Source organism: Patiria miniata, unplaced genomic scaffold (genome assembly GCF_015706575.1).
Source record: "Patiria miniata isolate m_02_andy unplaced genomic scaffold, ASM1570657v1 HiC_scaffold_23, whole genome shotgun sequence".
NCBI lineage: Eukaryota > Metazoa > Echinodermata > Asteroidea > Valvatida > Asterinidae > Patiria > Patiria miniata.
The window spans coordinates 6,252,795-6,267,840 of NW_024037062.1; the positions used below are offsets into that span (position 1 = coordinate 6,252,795).

At 42.2% G+C, this 15,046-nt stretch overlaps 1 protein-coding gene across 1 annotated transcript; it reads left to right on the forward strand.

The window, feature by feature from the left end:
* The first annotated feature begins 14,053 nt into the window (after positions 1–14,053).
* On the forward strand, positions 14,054–14,773 carry LOC119731422 (melanocyte-stimulating hormone receptor-like). Its single transcript, XM_038204592.1, has one exon. The coding sequence runs from the start codon at positions 14,054–14,056 to the stop codon at positions 14,771–14,773; it is 720 nt and encodes a 239-aa protein (XP_038060520.1).
* The last annotated feature ends 273 nt before the right edge of the window (positions 14,774–15,046 follow it).

The following is a 15,046-nucleotide window of genomic DNA, read 5'->3' on the forward strand; positions in this document are numbered from 1 at the left end:
CATTTTGTGGGCAAAAATATGTTTTGCCCCCCTCTAGAAAAAATTCTGGCGACGCCCACACAATACCCAACCCCCACCCCCACTGGCTGCCCCCTCCTCTCCTCTGTAGTGAGAACGATGGATACGACGTTGTATAGGCCACGATCAAACCGCGTTTCATCTAAATTACCTAATTGTACAGTTGGTGTATACGTCCTTGATGGTTTGGCACCTTGAAAATTCAATGTTCAAATTGACTGGACAATATTCCTGCACAACATTATTTATGAGCTTTATATAATGAGACACCGCATGAGACAATCGCTCGGCAATGAATACTTAATTTCATTCAACTGTTGACAGGAAGACCTTCCTAATCGGCGCGCAATTTAAAACATTTAAACGGTATGAATCCCAGCACAAACATAAACCTCCACAATATCAGCGATTTCAATATCACCATCTCCCCTCTATAACAAAAACCATTTCTCCCCATCCCTGGAAATGTTTCTCCCCATCCCCGGAAATATTGGTGACATGGTCGACGGGTTTTACGGAAATTGGGCGTTCCAACTAGCACCCTTCACCCTAGCTAGCCCCTTCCCCTATATTGACAATATGTCCTGAACCCTCGCACAATCTCCGCAGGAAACGTTATGTACGCGCACGTTGAACGCAAATATAAATTAGGCGAGACTGATGGCGAGTCCAAATAGGCTCGCGCCTCGCGTGCAGCAGAGGGTATGATTCTTTATTTGACTTAACAGTTGTTTGGAGTTATTAGAGTTTAAATTCTCGAGATTTCATTGTATACAGTAATTATTACGAAACAGTCAACTCTACCCATCTAGCGGGTGCTAGTGTATAAGTATGTGAGCAGCCAATCAGAGTCTACTTCAGAAATTGCGACGCCATTTCGAGCAGACAATTCGGCCTAAGCTGTTGATTGGTAAATTTGATGCCATGTTTTTGTAATACAACAATGGGTTACCTATGGCTCTCCTATCCTCATTCTATCACACTCCGCCAGGGGCCACCATTGTTGAAGGATTATCGGGTTACATTGCTCAAACGCCTATGAAGTTCCGTTTGCCGGCAACGTACCATGTACAAACTTTACCTGAATACATCCATTGTATGTCTAGCAGAGAGATAAGCCGTTGTAGCGTGAAAATCCGACTCCATGAAATGTGGACTCATTGGTAGTACTGCGCACGCGTGAGTACGATACTATGCTATTTTTAGGATCGTTTCGGGAGAGTGACCTGTCAAGTGCGAGGGAACAACCGATAATAGGAAAATAGGGGTCCTATTTTCATAGGAGTCGGATTTTCATCTGACACCGGGATTACCGGCAAGAGCCCCTACTGCTGGCCAGTGCATATGCATACTCTTCTGACTTGGGGCTGAGGTGGGCAGTGACCCGTAAATAATGAGCTCTCTATGGATGATGGGAATCAACCGGTTACTCGCCGGTTGGATAGATATCTGACCCCTTACTTCTTGCGTCATATACCAACGGACGACCGACAGGCAACCTAAACATTTTTACATGATGCCTAAAAGCCTATTTTGCATGTTATTTTGCCCACATTACACAATTTACGTCACCACCTTTACACAAATCATATTTCAAGGGATATACATGCAGTACGGAGAAGATCAGTTTACTGACAGTTTACATCACGTGACCACAACATTCAATTTGTAAATAAATATGACATGGTCTATAGAGCTAGCACTCGGGAGTTTCGGTTCATTAGAAATGTATGCATAACTTTGGCCAAACATTGGGGTGGGTGGAATCCGGTTGGAGTGTGATGGGGCAGGGTGGGGAATCCAGTGTGTATATTAGGTTCAAACCACACGACTTAAAGATTGTAAGCAATTGTTATTGTTTCTCCTGCTATTAAACGCAATATAATAGGGGTAATTTGAAATGCACGGACCCATGCTCCGTGCGAGTTTAGAAATACGCAATTGACGACATAGGGCCTTGAACTCCATTGGATCTGCTGATCGAAATGGAAACTAAGTTTTCTGACATTCCCATTTAATTTATAATGCATGCCTATGGTTCTCGCTTTCTTTTGTAATTTCATATTGCTCCGACAAGAGACGAGTTAAAATCTCGCTATCAATGTAGATTTTGTTTTCAAACATTTCACATTTCGACTTGTGAATGAAGCCTGTCAAAACGTCATCCTTTAAGAAAGATTAATGGAACAATAGGACATAGCGACGGACCGACAGCCCACGAGAGACAGCTTTTTCGTGATGCCAAAGCTCATGCGCAAGACTACGACGAAATCAGCCGTCAGTTTGTCAAAATCATCGCCCCCATCGGAATTCCGCTGAGCTCTATTTTTCTCTTCGTAGTAATTCGAGTGAAGTCCATGCGCACGATCATCAACATCTATCTGTCGAATTTAGCAGTGGCTGACGTTGCCTTTCTGATCCTAACCATGTCGAGAGAATGGGCTACAGAATATACACACGTAGCTTCAGGTGCTTCTCTAGCTGTTAACATAGCTTCTACAACGATGCATATCGTGACTGTCATAGCGGTTGAAAGATTCTCCGCCGTACGTCAACCGCTAACCCAGAGAGCGCGAGCGAGCAAGTCACGAGCAGCCAAGGTGTCAGCAGGCGTCTGGGTTGTGGCAGTGGTCACGGGCATGTTGGGTGGATTCGCAATTGATACCAATTATGTCACGAATTCGGTTTTCCATCAAGTATGTGCTGTTATTTTACTACTGGTTTACCTTGCAACGTTTACTATAACTATCTCCTCGTATATCATCATTGTTATTAAATTGTGCCAAAGTGACCTAGAGCGTCAAGCAGGCAAAACACGTCGAGTTTACCCCGTCCTCCGCATGCTGGTCATTAACACTGCTGTCTTATTTGTGCTCAATTCATTGGACATCGCTTTCTCCGTCGTCTGTGTGATATTCCTGTTCTCCTTGAACTCAGGAGAAGAAGATGTCCTCGATATCTACTGGACGCTTTTCGACGTGTGGTTCGGCGCAGTCATCGTTCGCGTCATCAACAGCTCCGTCAATACTCTGGTGTACAGCGTGACGAACAGTCAGTATCGAGCGACTTTCTTGGAGGCTTTCCCCCCGCTGCCAAAGCTCCTTCGACAGTGCCACCGCTGCCGCCGACCGCAGCAGACGGAGCAGATAGAACTTCGAGCGATTCCACCAGCGAAAGCCGCTCAAGATTCACCGACCAAAGCAAACTGAACATCGACGACAATCCAGACTTTTAGTCGATGAATCACAAGTTCAATCCCAAGTCAGACCACAAAATATCAAGGATGGAGACTTTCCAACTTGATTCCTCCGATCAGAGTGTTTGAGACAGAAACCCGACCTTCTGCCTGCTCTCATTCATATGCTGTTGCTGTTACCCAAATGCAGGGCCGCGGAACGCTTTCAAACTGGGGGGGGGGGGGGGGGGGGGGCACCAAAAGGGGCACTTGCTCAGAAAAAAAGGGGTACCTTCCGTTGGTGTGAAAGTGGAGGAAAATAATATGGTCACGTTCACTTCACTATAAACATACACGACGACGAACAAATTTAGGAATGCGCTGTCCATCTTGCTCTTCGTGTTTCTTATACCTAGTTATGTAGAAGAGGGGCACTGCTGCTTTTGATGGCCAGTTCAGTGACCATTTTATTCGCGTGAAGAGCACTATTATATTTTTAGGGGCCACTTTCCCATCTTGAAAGGAGGCACAATTTTAATGTTGCGAGCGGGGCACTAATTGTGCTTTCGAGGGGCAGTTTTCCATCTCGAGAAGTTATCACTAGAGGAGCACTATTATTTTTTGTTGGCCAATTTTCCAACATCTCAAGTGGGGCACCATTTTATTAGTGCGAGAGGGGTATTTGTGCTTTAGAGGGGTAGTTGTCTATCACGGGGAGGTGCACAGTCTTTTTTAATACGAAAGGGGTACTTAAGTTTTTGAGGGGGCAGTTTGCATTACAAGAGAGGAGACAAATAGCGCAATCATGCATTTGCTTTCATACGTGTGCGTTTGAGGGACAGTTTGGTTTTCATCTCGAGGGGCACATTTATAACCGCGAGAAATGCACTTTTGTTGGCCTGGGAAAATGGGGGGGGGTGGCGCCTCCCCCCGCCCCCCGGTTCTGCCTAGATGTAGAACAAAATGATATTCCAAAATCTCCCTCCAACCTATGATTGTACTATTTCAGAGGGATGTCATTTCATACCTTCCTTTTTGTGAGTATTTACTCTTCTTTTTAGTCTTCTCTGGTTGCCCTGTATCATGTGTGGCTTTAAGCATTGTTTATGGCGCATATGCATAAAAATGTAAGCACGGTTAACTTTCAATGCTTGTGAGTGGAAAAAGATTGAAGAACTTAAAAGTGACTGACTTCTGTGACGATTTTGTAAAGCTTGACTAAAAATCACACATCGCTGAAACACCATGTGACATTAGCTGGATTGAAGTTCCTCACATATCCGACATTCTCTGCAACAAACTCTCTGTGATGTTTTCTACATTGCGGGTACCTTAATTTGGAATCCTAACAAGAAGCGTAAATTCGTATCAACAATTAGGGGGAGATCATGCTTGCAACACCCTGGCACCACACTGGACGTTGTAAAATAAAATATAACAAGGGGAGGGGTGTACATAATTTAAAATAGGTGGCACTGTTCATAATGCAATTATGCACGAATATTCTTGTACATAAAGTAGGCCAACTAAAAAAAATGCGATCATGTCCAGCTTCAACCTATTTTTGGCAACTTTAAACAGTTTCATTTGCAACACACATGTGGCTGCGCGTCCATATAGTTTCTTCCACGTACGGAATTTTACCTGAGATTTATTGGATGTTCTTGACCTCTCACTGGTAAAAGTAACAAAGCAAAATCTTGCCCAGTTTATAATCCCAGTGGCGGATCTAAGAAGAGGAATAGGGGTCTGTTCCCCTGGGCCGCAATAAAAGGAACATATTGCAGAAACAAAGTAGCACATGCCTTCTACCCCAACTCCTCCATGAAAGCTAACTCCCCTTGAGTCGAAGCTGGATCCGCCCCTGCATCCATCCATCCCTGCATCCTGGTATGCAGTTATGTTGTGCAAACCCGACCCGAAACCGACTTCGGGTCGGGGCGGGTCGGTTTGTCCATCATTTCAGTCGGGTCGGGTCGGTTTCGGTTTTGCGTTTGCGATTTTCGGGTCGGGTCGGGTCGGGTCGGTAAAGCCATTTTGGAAAAACCCGAAATATACCGAAATAAACCGAAATGAACCGCATGGAATGGAAATGCACACGTTGCACTATTTAGTGCAGAGACACTGCGCGCGGTGCGAATAAAAATAGTTTGGGTCTGTCTCGATCGGTCTATAACATATAGGCCCGCCAGTAGGTCACGTTTTGAGTGCCACACGGCATGATTCAGTTACTGAAAGCCGACATTTTTTTACGCGAAGAAGATCATTTCAGGCGCAAAAAGCGGACACATTTGCCGAAGCCAGATACTCAGTCTTTTCGGGTCGGTTTTCTTTTAATTGTTGTCGGGTCGGGTTGGGTCAGTTTCAGGTAGTCCAATTCGGTTTCGGTTCAGATTCGGTTGATGACATGAATGTCTCGGGTCGGTTTAGCCTCGTCAACCCGACCCGGTGCACATCACCAGTATGCAGTCACTTTGCTCGTTTAATAAATATACCCAATTTTACCAAGCCCTGACCCTCCCTAACCTACCCTGCCCGACCAGTTCCGATGTCCTTTATCTCACCTTCTCTTTCCACCTTACCCCCACTGCCCTTAATCCTACCTTGCCCGACCTGTTCCATCCTGTCCCGCCCGATTTCTTCATTTCCTTCCCCAATCACCCCATTGCCCTGAATCCTGTCCTACTGCTCCCTGAGTTGTTTTATTGCATTGTGTATAAAGTGAGAATTTGTGTATAATAATGGATACATTTTGTACTTCGTTATAACTGTTGCATAGTTGTTTTTTTTCAGTGTATTGTATTTTATACCTACTTCTATATAAATAATGGATGCTTATGAGTGCAATGGTAAGAATAATGTCATAAGGTGACAGATGAATGTTCGATTCCACGACGCGAAGCCGAGTGAAATGGAACATTTGTCCGTCTCCGAATGAAATTTTGCTTTTCATTGCACGAATGTGAAATATTCATTATTTGTTTTATATAGCACCTGAATTAATCGTAGTTATCTAATTGGTTGACTTGTGAACTGGTACTTACATCAATGTTCTATTTCTTAGACAAACTGGTGGTCCCTTCTATATATCCGATTTATTTCAAACTGTTCGACAAGTTCAGAACTAGTCAGCACATTCAATTTATTTCGGTCTAAAACTTTTCAACAACAAAGGTCAGAACTTTCATATCCAATTTATGTATTTTAAAAACTGTTTTTGACAAGTTCAGAACTACCATATTCAAATTCGTCTAATCATTTGGCAGCAAATCTTATTTGCCTCTTTGTGTTAGCAGCGCCAGCATTTACATAAAGTTCCGATATTTCTTCGGAGTACAAACGGAGATTCTCGCGTATCGTCCGCCAATTTGACATTCTGTGAATCATATTCGTAATAAAGCGCCACCACCGGCAGTAATGAAACCGTTCAATGGAAGTTCAATTCACCGTGCAATAGAACTTCTATTTTTGTGGTGCGGCCGCACTGTTCGTTGGGACGAATATTTCAATGACATGTGATCAACGATCTAGCAATCAGATGAGGGGGATTTATTCAGGTGTTGTATAATAATTAATGTCCACTGGGAAATCAATTTTCGTGGAATTTTTAAGCATGCATGACTATAAATATATCTTGAATCTTGAATAAAAACAACTGGAGAAAGCTATTCCTACTGCATTCAAGCTTCAGTATCGTTAATTGTTGTCTCGCATTTTAGCTTACAAAGTGTCAAATTTGTTTTAACCCTAAAAAGGCAGGGGGCGCTCCAACTTTTTTTCGCAACCATAGATCTCCTGACATTTAAGCCTCGAGTCTTTCGCATCTTTACATACCAAAAACATAAAATTTGGACCACGGGTTACCGCGCAGCGAAACATTTTCCGGCGAAACTTAATTTCCTCATATACGTAGTGTACACAAAGCAAAATTACCATTGGTATATATGAATAATTAATTAGCCATAATTCCAAAACCCTTTGACCTTTAGTCATGAAATGTCTTGGGTATGTTTATATATTTAGTTGTTCTATGCATGTACCGAGTTTCATAATTTTTCGTCACTCGATGGCCGAGATCTAAAGGGGGGGGGGGGCGGGATCCGCTTGGTCGCAGCTAACACACCAGTCCTTTCGAATTGTTTAAGCTAATTTGCGCATCTTCAAAATGAAGCAAACAAGAGAAATGGTACCAGGTGTGTTTTCTGCCACCAAACGCTTAACGTATCCCACCCTGTGCTTAGCAGGGTTTGTAAAGCCTGCTCTAACGTTTTATATACTATTTGTGGACCTGTGAACAAAAGAGGTTCACAGGATGCGGGACGCGTGAACGCTTCTGGACTTACACAAGTCCGCATTAGGTTTCCCCCTCTCTAGAAAACAGGCTTGGAGACGTTTTTAGTTAGATTTATCCGTCGCAAAATGAAGAGGAACACTTTAATCAGTAAATCAGGTGATATAAAATGGTTGAAAGAGTTTTCTCAGTTTGAGTTAAGTAAGTTTTTTTTCTTCACGAATACAAAAGAATGTCCACAGTAGATATGTATAAAGGTGAGTCTGTGTGTGTGAACGTGGCTAAAGCCTGCCGCACACAAGAGCTATCTGCTGAGCAAAAAGTCATTCGTTGCCGTTTGCTCAGCACGTAGCTCACAAAATATCAAGCTGATTCGAACAAATAACTAGCCAATGAAAGCACGTACTGCATTTACGTGATTTCAATATATTGATATGCAATTTCTTCTAAAGCCTGCTGACTGTTGTCCCCTTTTGAAATCATGCGAACGCAAACGAGAATAATCCGGCCACAAATCAACCAGTTTGTCCTCTAAAATAATACAGTGGCTGACACCGTCGCTGACACACACGGTGAGTTGTTCGCATCGCGAGGCGCCTGAAAAAAAAATCAAACAGGACAGATATTTGCCTCAAGGCATCGCGAGTCATACAACGAAGCAAACATTTAACCGCACACGGTGACATTTCCTAAAGTACGTGCTGAGCAAATGACCTCGACTGACTTTTCCCCTTAGCAATTAGTTCTCGTGTGCGGCAGACTTCAGTCCACACTGTCTTCACTACCTGCATCGTGTGGCATCATTTGTTCACAGGTCTACATGTGCCGGTACATTTGGCAAGCGGTAAGCACACATAATCTGTAATTGATCTAAACCTTTAGTTAGCTTATCATGGGCCACATCAATGTACTAATAAGATGTTGTGGTGAGGTGATGGCAGCTTTCAGCTAGCTTTACCCTTCGGCACTGCTTGTCTATCTCTTAAAATGTGATTGGTGTCGAAGCCGTAACAAACTACTTAATTTAGGGAACAAAACATGCAAGAGATTATTAAATGACTGGGTTGTCTGTCAGTTGCCCGTTGGTGTGACGTCTCATGTAACATGGTCTATAGATCTAAACCACTTAAGACAAATACAGCCGTCCTATTTTTTCTGTAACAGTTTACAAACCCAAAAAAGTTTAAACGCCTTGAAATACGTTTTGCATGCGGCGTCATAAAATCCTTTTTGATTTCAACGATGAAACATTTGCTGGAATGCTCGACTACCCAAACGTTATGTTATATGCAGTCAATTTAAAACTCATCCCTGACCCTGATCATTTTACTAGATCCTTTAATTTCCTGAACGTCAGAAGTTTCAATTTGCTTACGCATTTCCCCCGGGATATTCTTAAACAGTTTCTGGTTTGCTTGAGACAATAGTAGTGATACCAAAAGTTCATTTTCGAAAAACGATTGGGTTTCCTCGTTCGTATACGCTAGTCACAGTCACATATTGACTACATTTATTCTCAGAGAGGTACAAAGTCATCATGTGAACTCATAGTTTGGCCATTGCCCTCCATAACAAAACCTAGTCTATGGAATATCCCCTCGCACAGCAAGCGTCTATGATATGCGAGCAGATTCGGTGATTAATTATGCCAAACAACACTGCGGATTCTCTATTGGGTCAAAGACGAACAGACCATATTCTGTAAATCTACACCATTGGAAAGTGTATTCAGTGCCCTTTCCAATGACCAAAAAACTTAGTTTTCAAAGTTGGTCCGAAGTGAGTGTCACAAATAAACTCCAAACCACGGCGAAATTATTACAGTAATGAGTTCACGTGATGACTTTCCGAACTCTCTATACCATTCTGGGAAATGGTTAGGCCCTACTGAAAACCAATTATCCGAAATTTTACGGCCAATTTTGTTTTCATCTTGAGAGGCCGGGGGCACTTAGATGCTCGAGGGGGCACATTAATTTTATGTCCGCAAGAGAGGCACTTGGGTAATTTTTTTTTTTTTGGGGGGGGGAACAAGTGCCCCCCTTCTGCCCCCCCCTTCCACCCCCCCCCCCCGGTTCCGCCGCTCCTTGGTACAAAGTTCATGAAAAGGGAACTCGCACATTCGTGCTGAAATGTAGACAGAGTTTGTTTGGGCCGGTTTTTGGCCACCGTCAAATAGTGTCGGGGGGGGGGGGGGGGCTGTTCAAACTGGATTATCACAGACACTATTGGTCAATAGTGGGCGCTTTGTCGGGGCGGAATAATTGCCAACGGTCGCGCGAAATTCCAACAAGGGCACATATGTACGCCTACATCAGTAGAAAGTTTATTCAATGTCTCTTCCATGGAGCCCAAATTCGAGTTTTTAAAATGTGTCCACGTGCCTGGTTTTGTGGTGGAGTGTCACATATAAACCCCAAATCATGGCTAAAATAATGACAGTAATGAGTTCACGTGATGACTTTGTAGCAATATGATGACCTTTCTGCGAATAAACCGTTCAACGTGTGACCGTGATTATAGTGTATGAACGAGGAAACATAAGCATGGTTCGATAATGAACTTTTGGTATCACTACTTTTGCCTCAAGCAAACCAGAAACTGTGAAATATGCTGGGAGAAGGAAAGAATAATTGAAACGTCTGATTTTCAGGAAGTTAAATTGACTTCGAAAAGTTGGATCAAGGATGATGCTTAAAAAATAATATACAACATTAGCATTTGCTGTAGTTTTGAGAAATTTATTGACTTTGGGTTTGGTATCTTATATTGAGTATTGTTACATTGATAATATGTTTAAAGTTTTGTGTTCATAGATGCTAAAAAAAAAGACAAAAAGTTGCTCTTGTAGTTTTGTTCCCTAACTCACTTCAGATGAAACGTTGGGGAATTCTCATGTCAGGAAACCAGACTAGCTGGCTTGCAATTATTAATGGATGTGTTACCAATTGCAAACAAAATGTTAACCAACGGCATTTGGTAAATTGGGGGCAGCATTTGAAAAAGTCGGATTTTTTTCCCAATAATGGTCAGCCGACCATTGTTGGAAATTGATACAAAAATTCTACTTCTATCTTGAAAATGACACATCACATCAGGTGCCATGATTTCACAGGTTGATTTGTTTACAATAGAGTAAGGTATTTCATAATAGTTTGGAAGTTTTGCATTTTAATGTTTACAAATTGTGTATATTGCTTTTAATTGACTGCATGCAACACGTTTTTGTAGTTACGCAATTTTGAAAAAAGATGTAGTTTTTATTTTTACTAAAATCAAGTTTACTGAAGAGCCAAAATGGAATTTCATGACGTCGCACCCCAAACCTATTTCAAGGTGTATGTAAATTGGGACATAACAAAATTAGGATGGGAGACATTTAGTGGCTTAGTTCTAAAGACCATGCAACCCAAACATTTAAGCATCTTCTGCATGCTTTTTTGCCCACATTAAACAGTTCACGTGATCACTTTGGCACCAATCACATTTCAAGGGATAATAATAAAACAACTAATTATAAAGTATTTATAAAGCGCTTTTACAAGATAGATCAGAGCGCTGTACAAGAGAGGACTAGGATGTTATGAATAAGAAACTTTTAAGACGTTTCTTGAAAATGGTGAGAGATGGGGCGTCCCTGCATGTTGATGGGAATAGTGTTCCATAATTTGGGGCCCGCTATTAAAAAAGATTTGTCCCCAAGGGATTTTGAACCTGTAGGAATAGAGAGAAGAAGTTTATCATTAGAAGATCTTAATCCCGGTCTGCCTGGTTGATACAAAGTGAGTAAGCCACACAGAGTAAGGAGGAGAAATACCATGTAGGCACTTGTAAACCATTTAAAGAACTTGGAATGATATACGCTGCTGAATGGTTAACCAGTGAAGAGTGGTGATGAGAGAAGAAGCATCCACAGTGCATTTGACAGAGAAAATGAGCCGAGCAGCACGGTTTTGGATATTTTGTAGTCTATGTTTATCACCTTAAGTTATACCAAATAGAAGAGAATTGCAGTAATCAAGCCGGGATGTTATAAATGTACGAACAACATGGTGACAGATGTTTTTATCGAGTAATTTACGAATTCGCCAGAGGTAACGTTGGTGAAAATTAACTGATCTACAGATGGAAGAGACATGGTTGGACATAGAAAATGACGAGTCAAATATGAAGCCCAAGTTTTTTTACAGTGCGAAAAGGTGAAATGCTCATTGGACCAGCGTTTAAGAGTGAGAGTGTCGTCTAGCTTGTTTAGTACACGTGGAGAGGCTGCTTAAAAAAACTAAGTTTTGCCACTGTTGAGTTTAAGCATATTGGTGGCCATCCAATCGTGTATTTGGGAAATGCATTTGGAGATTTTTTCAAGAGCAATTACAGAACCACCAGGAATAGCTGAGTTGAAATGAGTGTAAAGCTGTATGTCGTCTGCATAAATGTGATATTGTAAATTGAAGTGTTCAATGGTATTAGCAACAGGTTTGATGTAATATGTAAAAAGTGCAGGCCCGAGTACGGACCCTTGGGGTACACCAAAAGCTACCCTGGATTCGTCAGACAAGGTACCATCAACCCGGACGCGGTATCTGCGATCACAAACGTAAACAGATATAAAGGGCATGTCGCGGACACCGTACACTTTGCACAACCTATCGAGGAGTATTTTTATGATCTACGGTGTCGAATGCAGATGGTCAAGAATGACCAGCAAAAACACCTTCTTGTTGTCAATGACTCGGGAAATGTCATTTTGTTCAAGGAGAAGAATCGTTTCTGTGCTCTGATTACATTATTTTGTAATCAGATTGGAGTAAGACTTCTAAATTGTTATGGGCAACATGTTCAGTAAGTCTTTTGTAAACAATTTTCTCCAGTAATTTAGACAAGAATGAGGTATTAGAAATAGGACGGTAGTTTTAAATCATTGAGATCAAGCAGATACACATGCAGTGCGGAAGAGATCGGTTTTCTGAACATTGATATCACTTGACCACAACATCAAATTTGTAAACTAGAGGTTGTGGTTGTGGACAACCACAGAGCTGTTCCCATTTTGGATTGTCTATGGGACCGTAAAATAAATGATTTACTGAATTGAAAAAATTTAACTAATACAATTGATCATATTACCTAAAATAATTGCACTTCCAGTAAAACCGGAAGTAAGGGTCACGTGACCTTGACATACACATTTTCGTGCCTGCCAATATATCTACCACATTTGAGATCGATCGGTCAAATAATTCTATGGTTAGCAAACTGTAAAGATTGCCTCATTAAATATTCATGACATCATAACATAAAAACAATTAACTGCCCATTAATAATAATGCAACGTATTTAACCTATAAGGTTGGTTAATGCGTCAACCCCATCAAATTTATAATTCATTAGATATGCTAATTAGGGTCTAAAATTAACACTTCCGGCAACTTCCGGTCACATGACCTTGACATACCAATTTTCATATAAAACACTTCTTTGTCTACATACCTGCCAGGTTTGAGATCAATCAGTCAAATACTTCTACAGTTATAAGACTGTAAAGATTGCCTCATTAAATATTCATGACGGCATAACATGACAATAATTAAGTGCACAGTAATAATGATGCAATATAATTATCTGTCAATATAGCTTTGTAATAATGTAAAGTTTCAACCCTATCAGATGAATAATTTATAAGATATGATATAGGGGCCTAAACTTACCACCTCCGGTAAAACCCGGAAGTGAGGGGAAACCCGGAAGTGAGGGACATCCCCCCCCCCCAAAAAAAAACCCCATAAATTAATACCAATATGACATCGCGCCTCTTTTTTTCCTCCTCCCCCTTTTTTATTTTCCAGAGGGGGCAAGTGCCCCCTTGCTCCCCCCCCCTCCCCTCGCGGCGCCCATGATTAGAGGAGAATATGTTATTGTTTCTCATGCTATAAAAACAAAATACGAATGCGAGTAATTTGAAGTGCACGAACCCATGCTCCAGAGTTTGAAGCTCACTTTTGGAAAAAGTTGAGAAACAAAAAACTCACAAGAGAGCGCCTTTAACTCCATTGGATCTACTGATCGAAACGGAAACTAGGTTTTCTGACATTCCCATATAAGGCGCGAAGAGTGAGTTGGTTATAATGCATGCCCAGTGTGTTTATCATATTGCTCGCTCCCAAGTCGCGTTATAATCTGGCTAATGTAGATACATTTCGACTTGTGAACAAAGGTTGTCAAGACGTCATCATATAAGAAAGATGAATGGAACAATAAGACGTGGCGACGGACTGACAGCCCATGAAAGGCAGCTTTTCCGTGATGCTAATGATCATGCTCAAGACTATGCAGACATAACCCGTCACTTTAACAAAGTCATCGCCCCCATTGGAATGCTGCTGAACTTTTTTTTTCTCTTCGTAGTAATTCGAGTGAAGTCCATGCGCACGTTCATCAACGTTTATCTGTCGAATTAAGCAGTGGCTGACGTTGCCTTTCTGATCCTAACCATGTCAACAGCATGGGCAACAGAATATGCACACGTAGCTTCAGGTGCTTCCCTAGCTTTGCGAATAGTTTGTACAACGATGCAGATTGCTTCTTACTGCTTCGTGACTGTCATAGCGGTTGAGAGATTGTCCGCCGTACGCCAACCGCTAACTCAGAGAGCGCGAGCGATCAAGTCACGAGCAGCCAAGGTATCGGCAGGCGTCTGGGTTGTGGCAGTTGTCATGAGCGTTTTGGGTGGACTCGCAAATGATACAAATTATGTCACGAATGTTGTTTTCTCTCAAGTGTATGTCGTCACCTTTCTCCTGATTTACCTGGCAACGTTTACCATAACTGTTTCCTCGTATATTTTCATCATTATTAAGTTATGCCACAGTGACCGAAAGCGTCAAGCAGGCCAAACCCGTCGAGCTTACCCCGTCGTACGCATGCTGGTCATCAACACTGCTGTCTTCTTCGTTCTCAGTTTAACGGACTTCACTTTCACTGTCATTAGCCTTATACTCCTGTTCTCCTTGCACTCAGGAGCAGAAGCTGTCTTCGATATCTACTGGACAATTCTCGACGTGGAGGTCTGCTTAGGAATCTTTCGCCTCATCAACAGCTCCATCAATACTCTGGTGTACAGCGTGACGAACAGTCAGTATCGAGCGGCTTTCTTGGAGGCTTTTCCCCCGCTGGCAAAGCTCCTTGAACAGTGCCGCCGCTGCCGCCGATCGCAGCAGACGGAGCAAATAGAGCTTCGAGCGATTCCATTAGCGATCGCCGCTCAAGAATCACCGGCCCAAGCGCACTGAATATCGACGTCCAGCCAGTGTTTTAGTCGATTCCGTCACAAGTCAAGTTCCAAGACAGACACGAGTAAGACCAAAAAAAAAACATATCAAGGATGGAGATTGAGGCTAACCAACTTGGGTCCTCCCTTCAGAGTGTTTGAGACAGAGACCCGACTTTCTGCCTATTCTCATTCATACACTGTTGCTTTACCTAGATGTAAAACAAAAGGATATTCCAAAAGCCAAGTGCTGCATCTCTTTGGAATCCCTCGCCTGGTACTTGTTTCCTTCCAA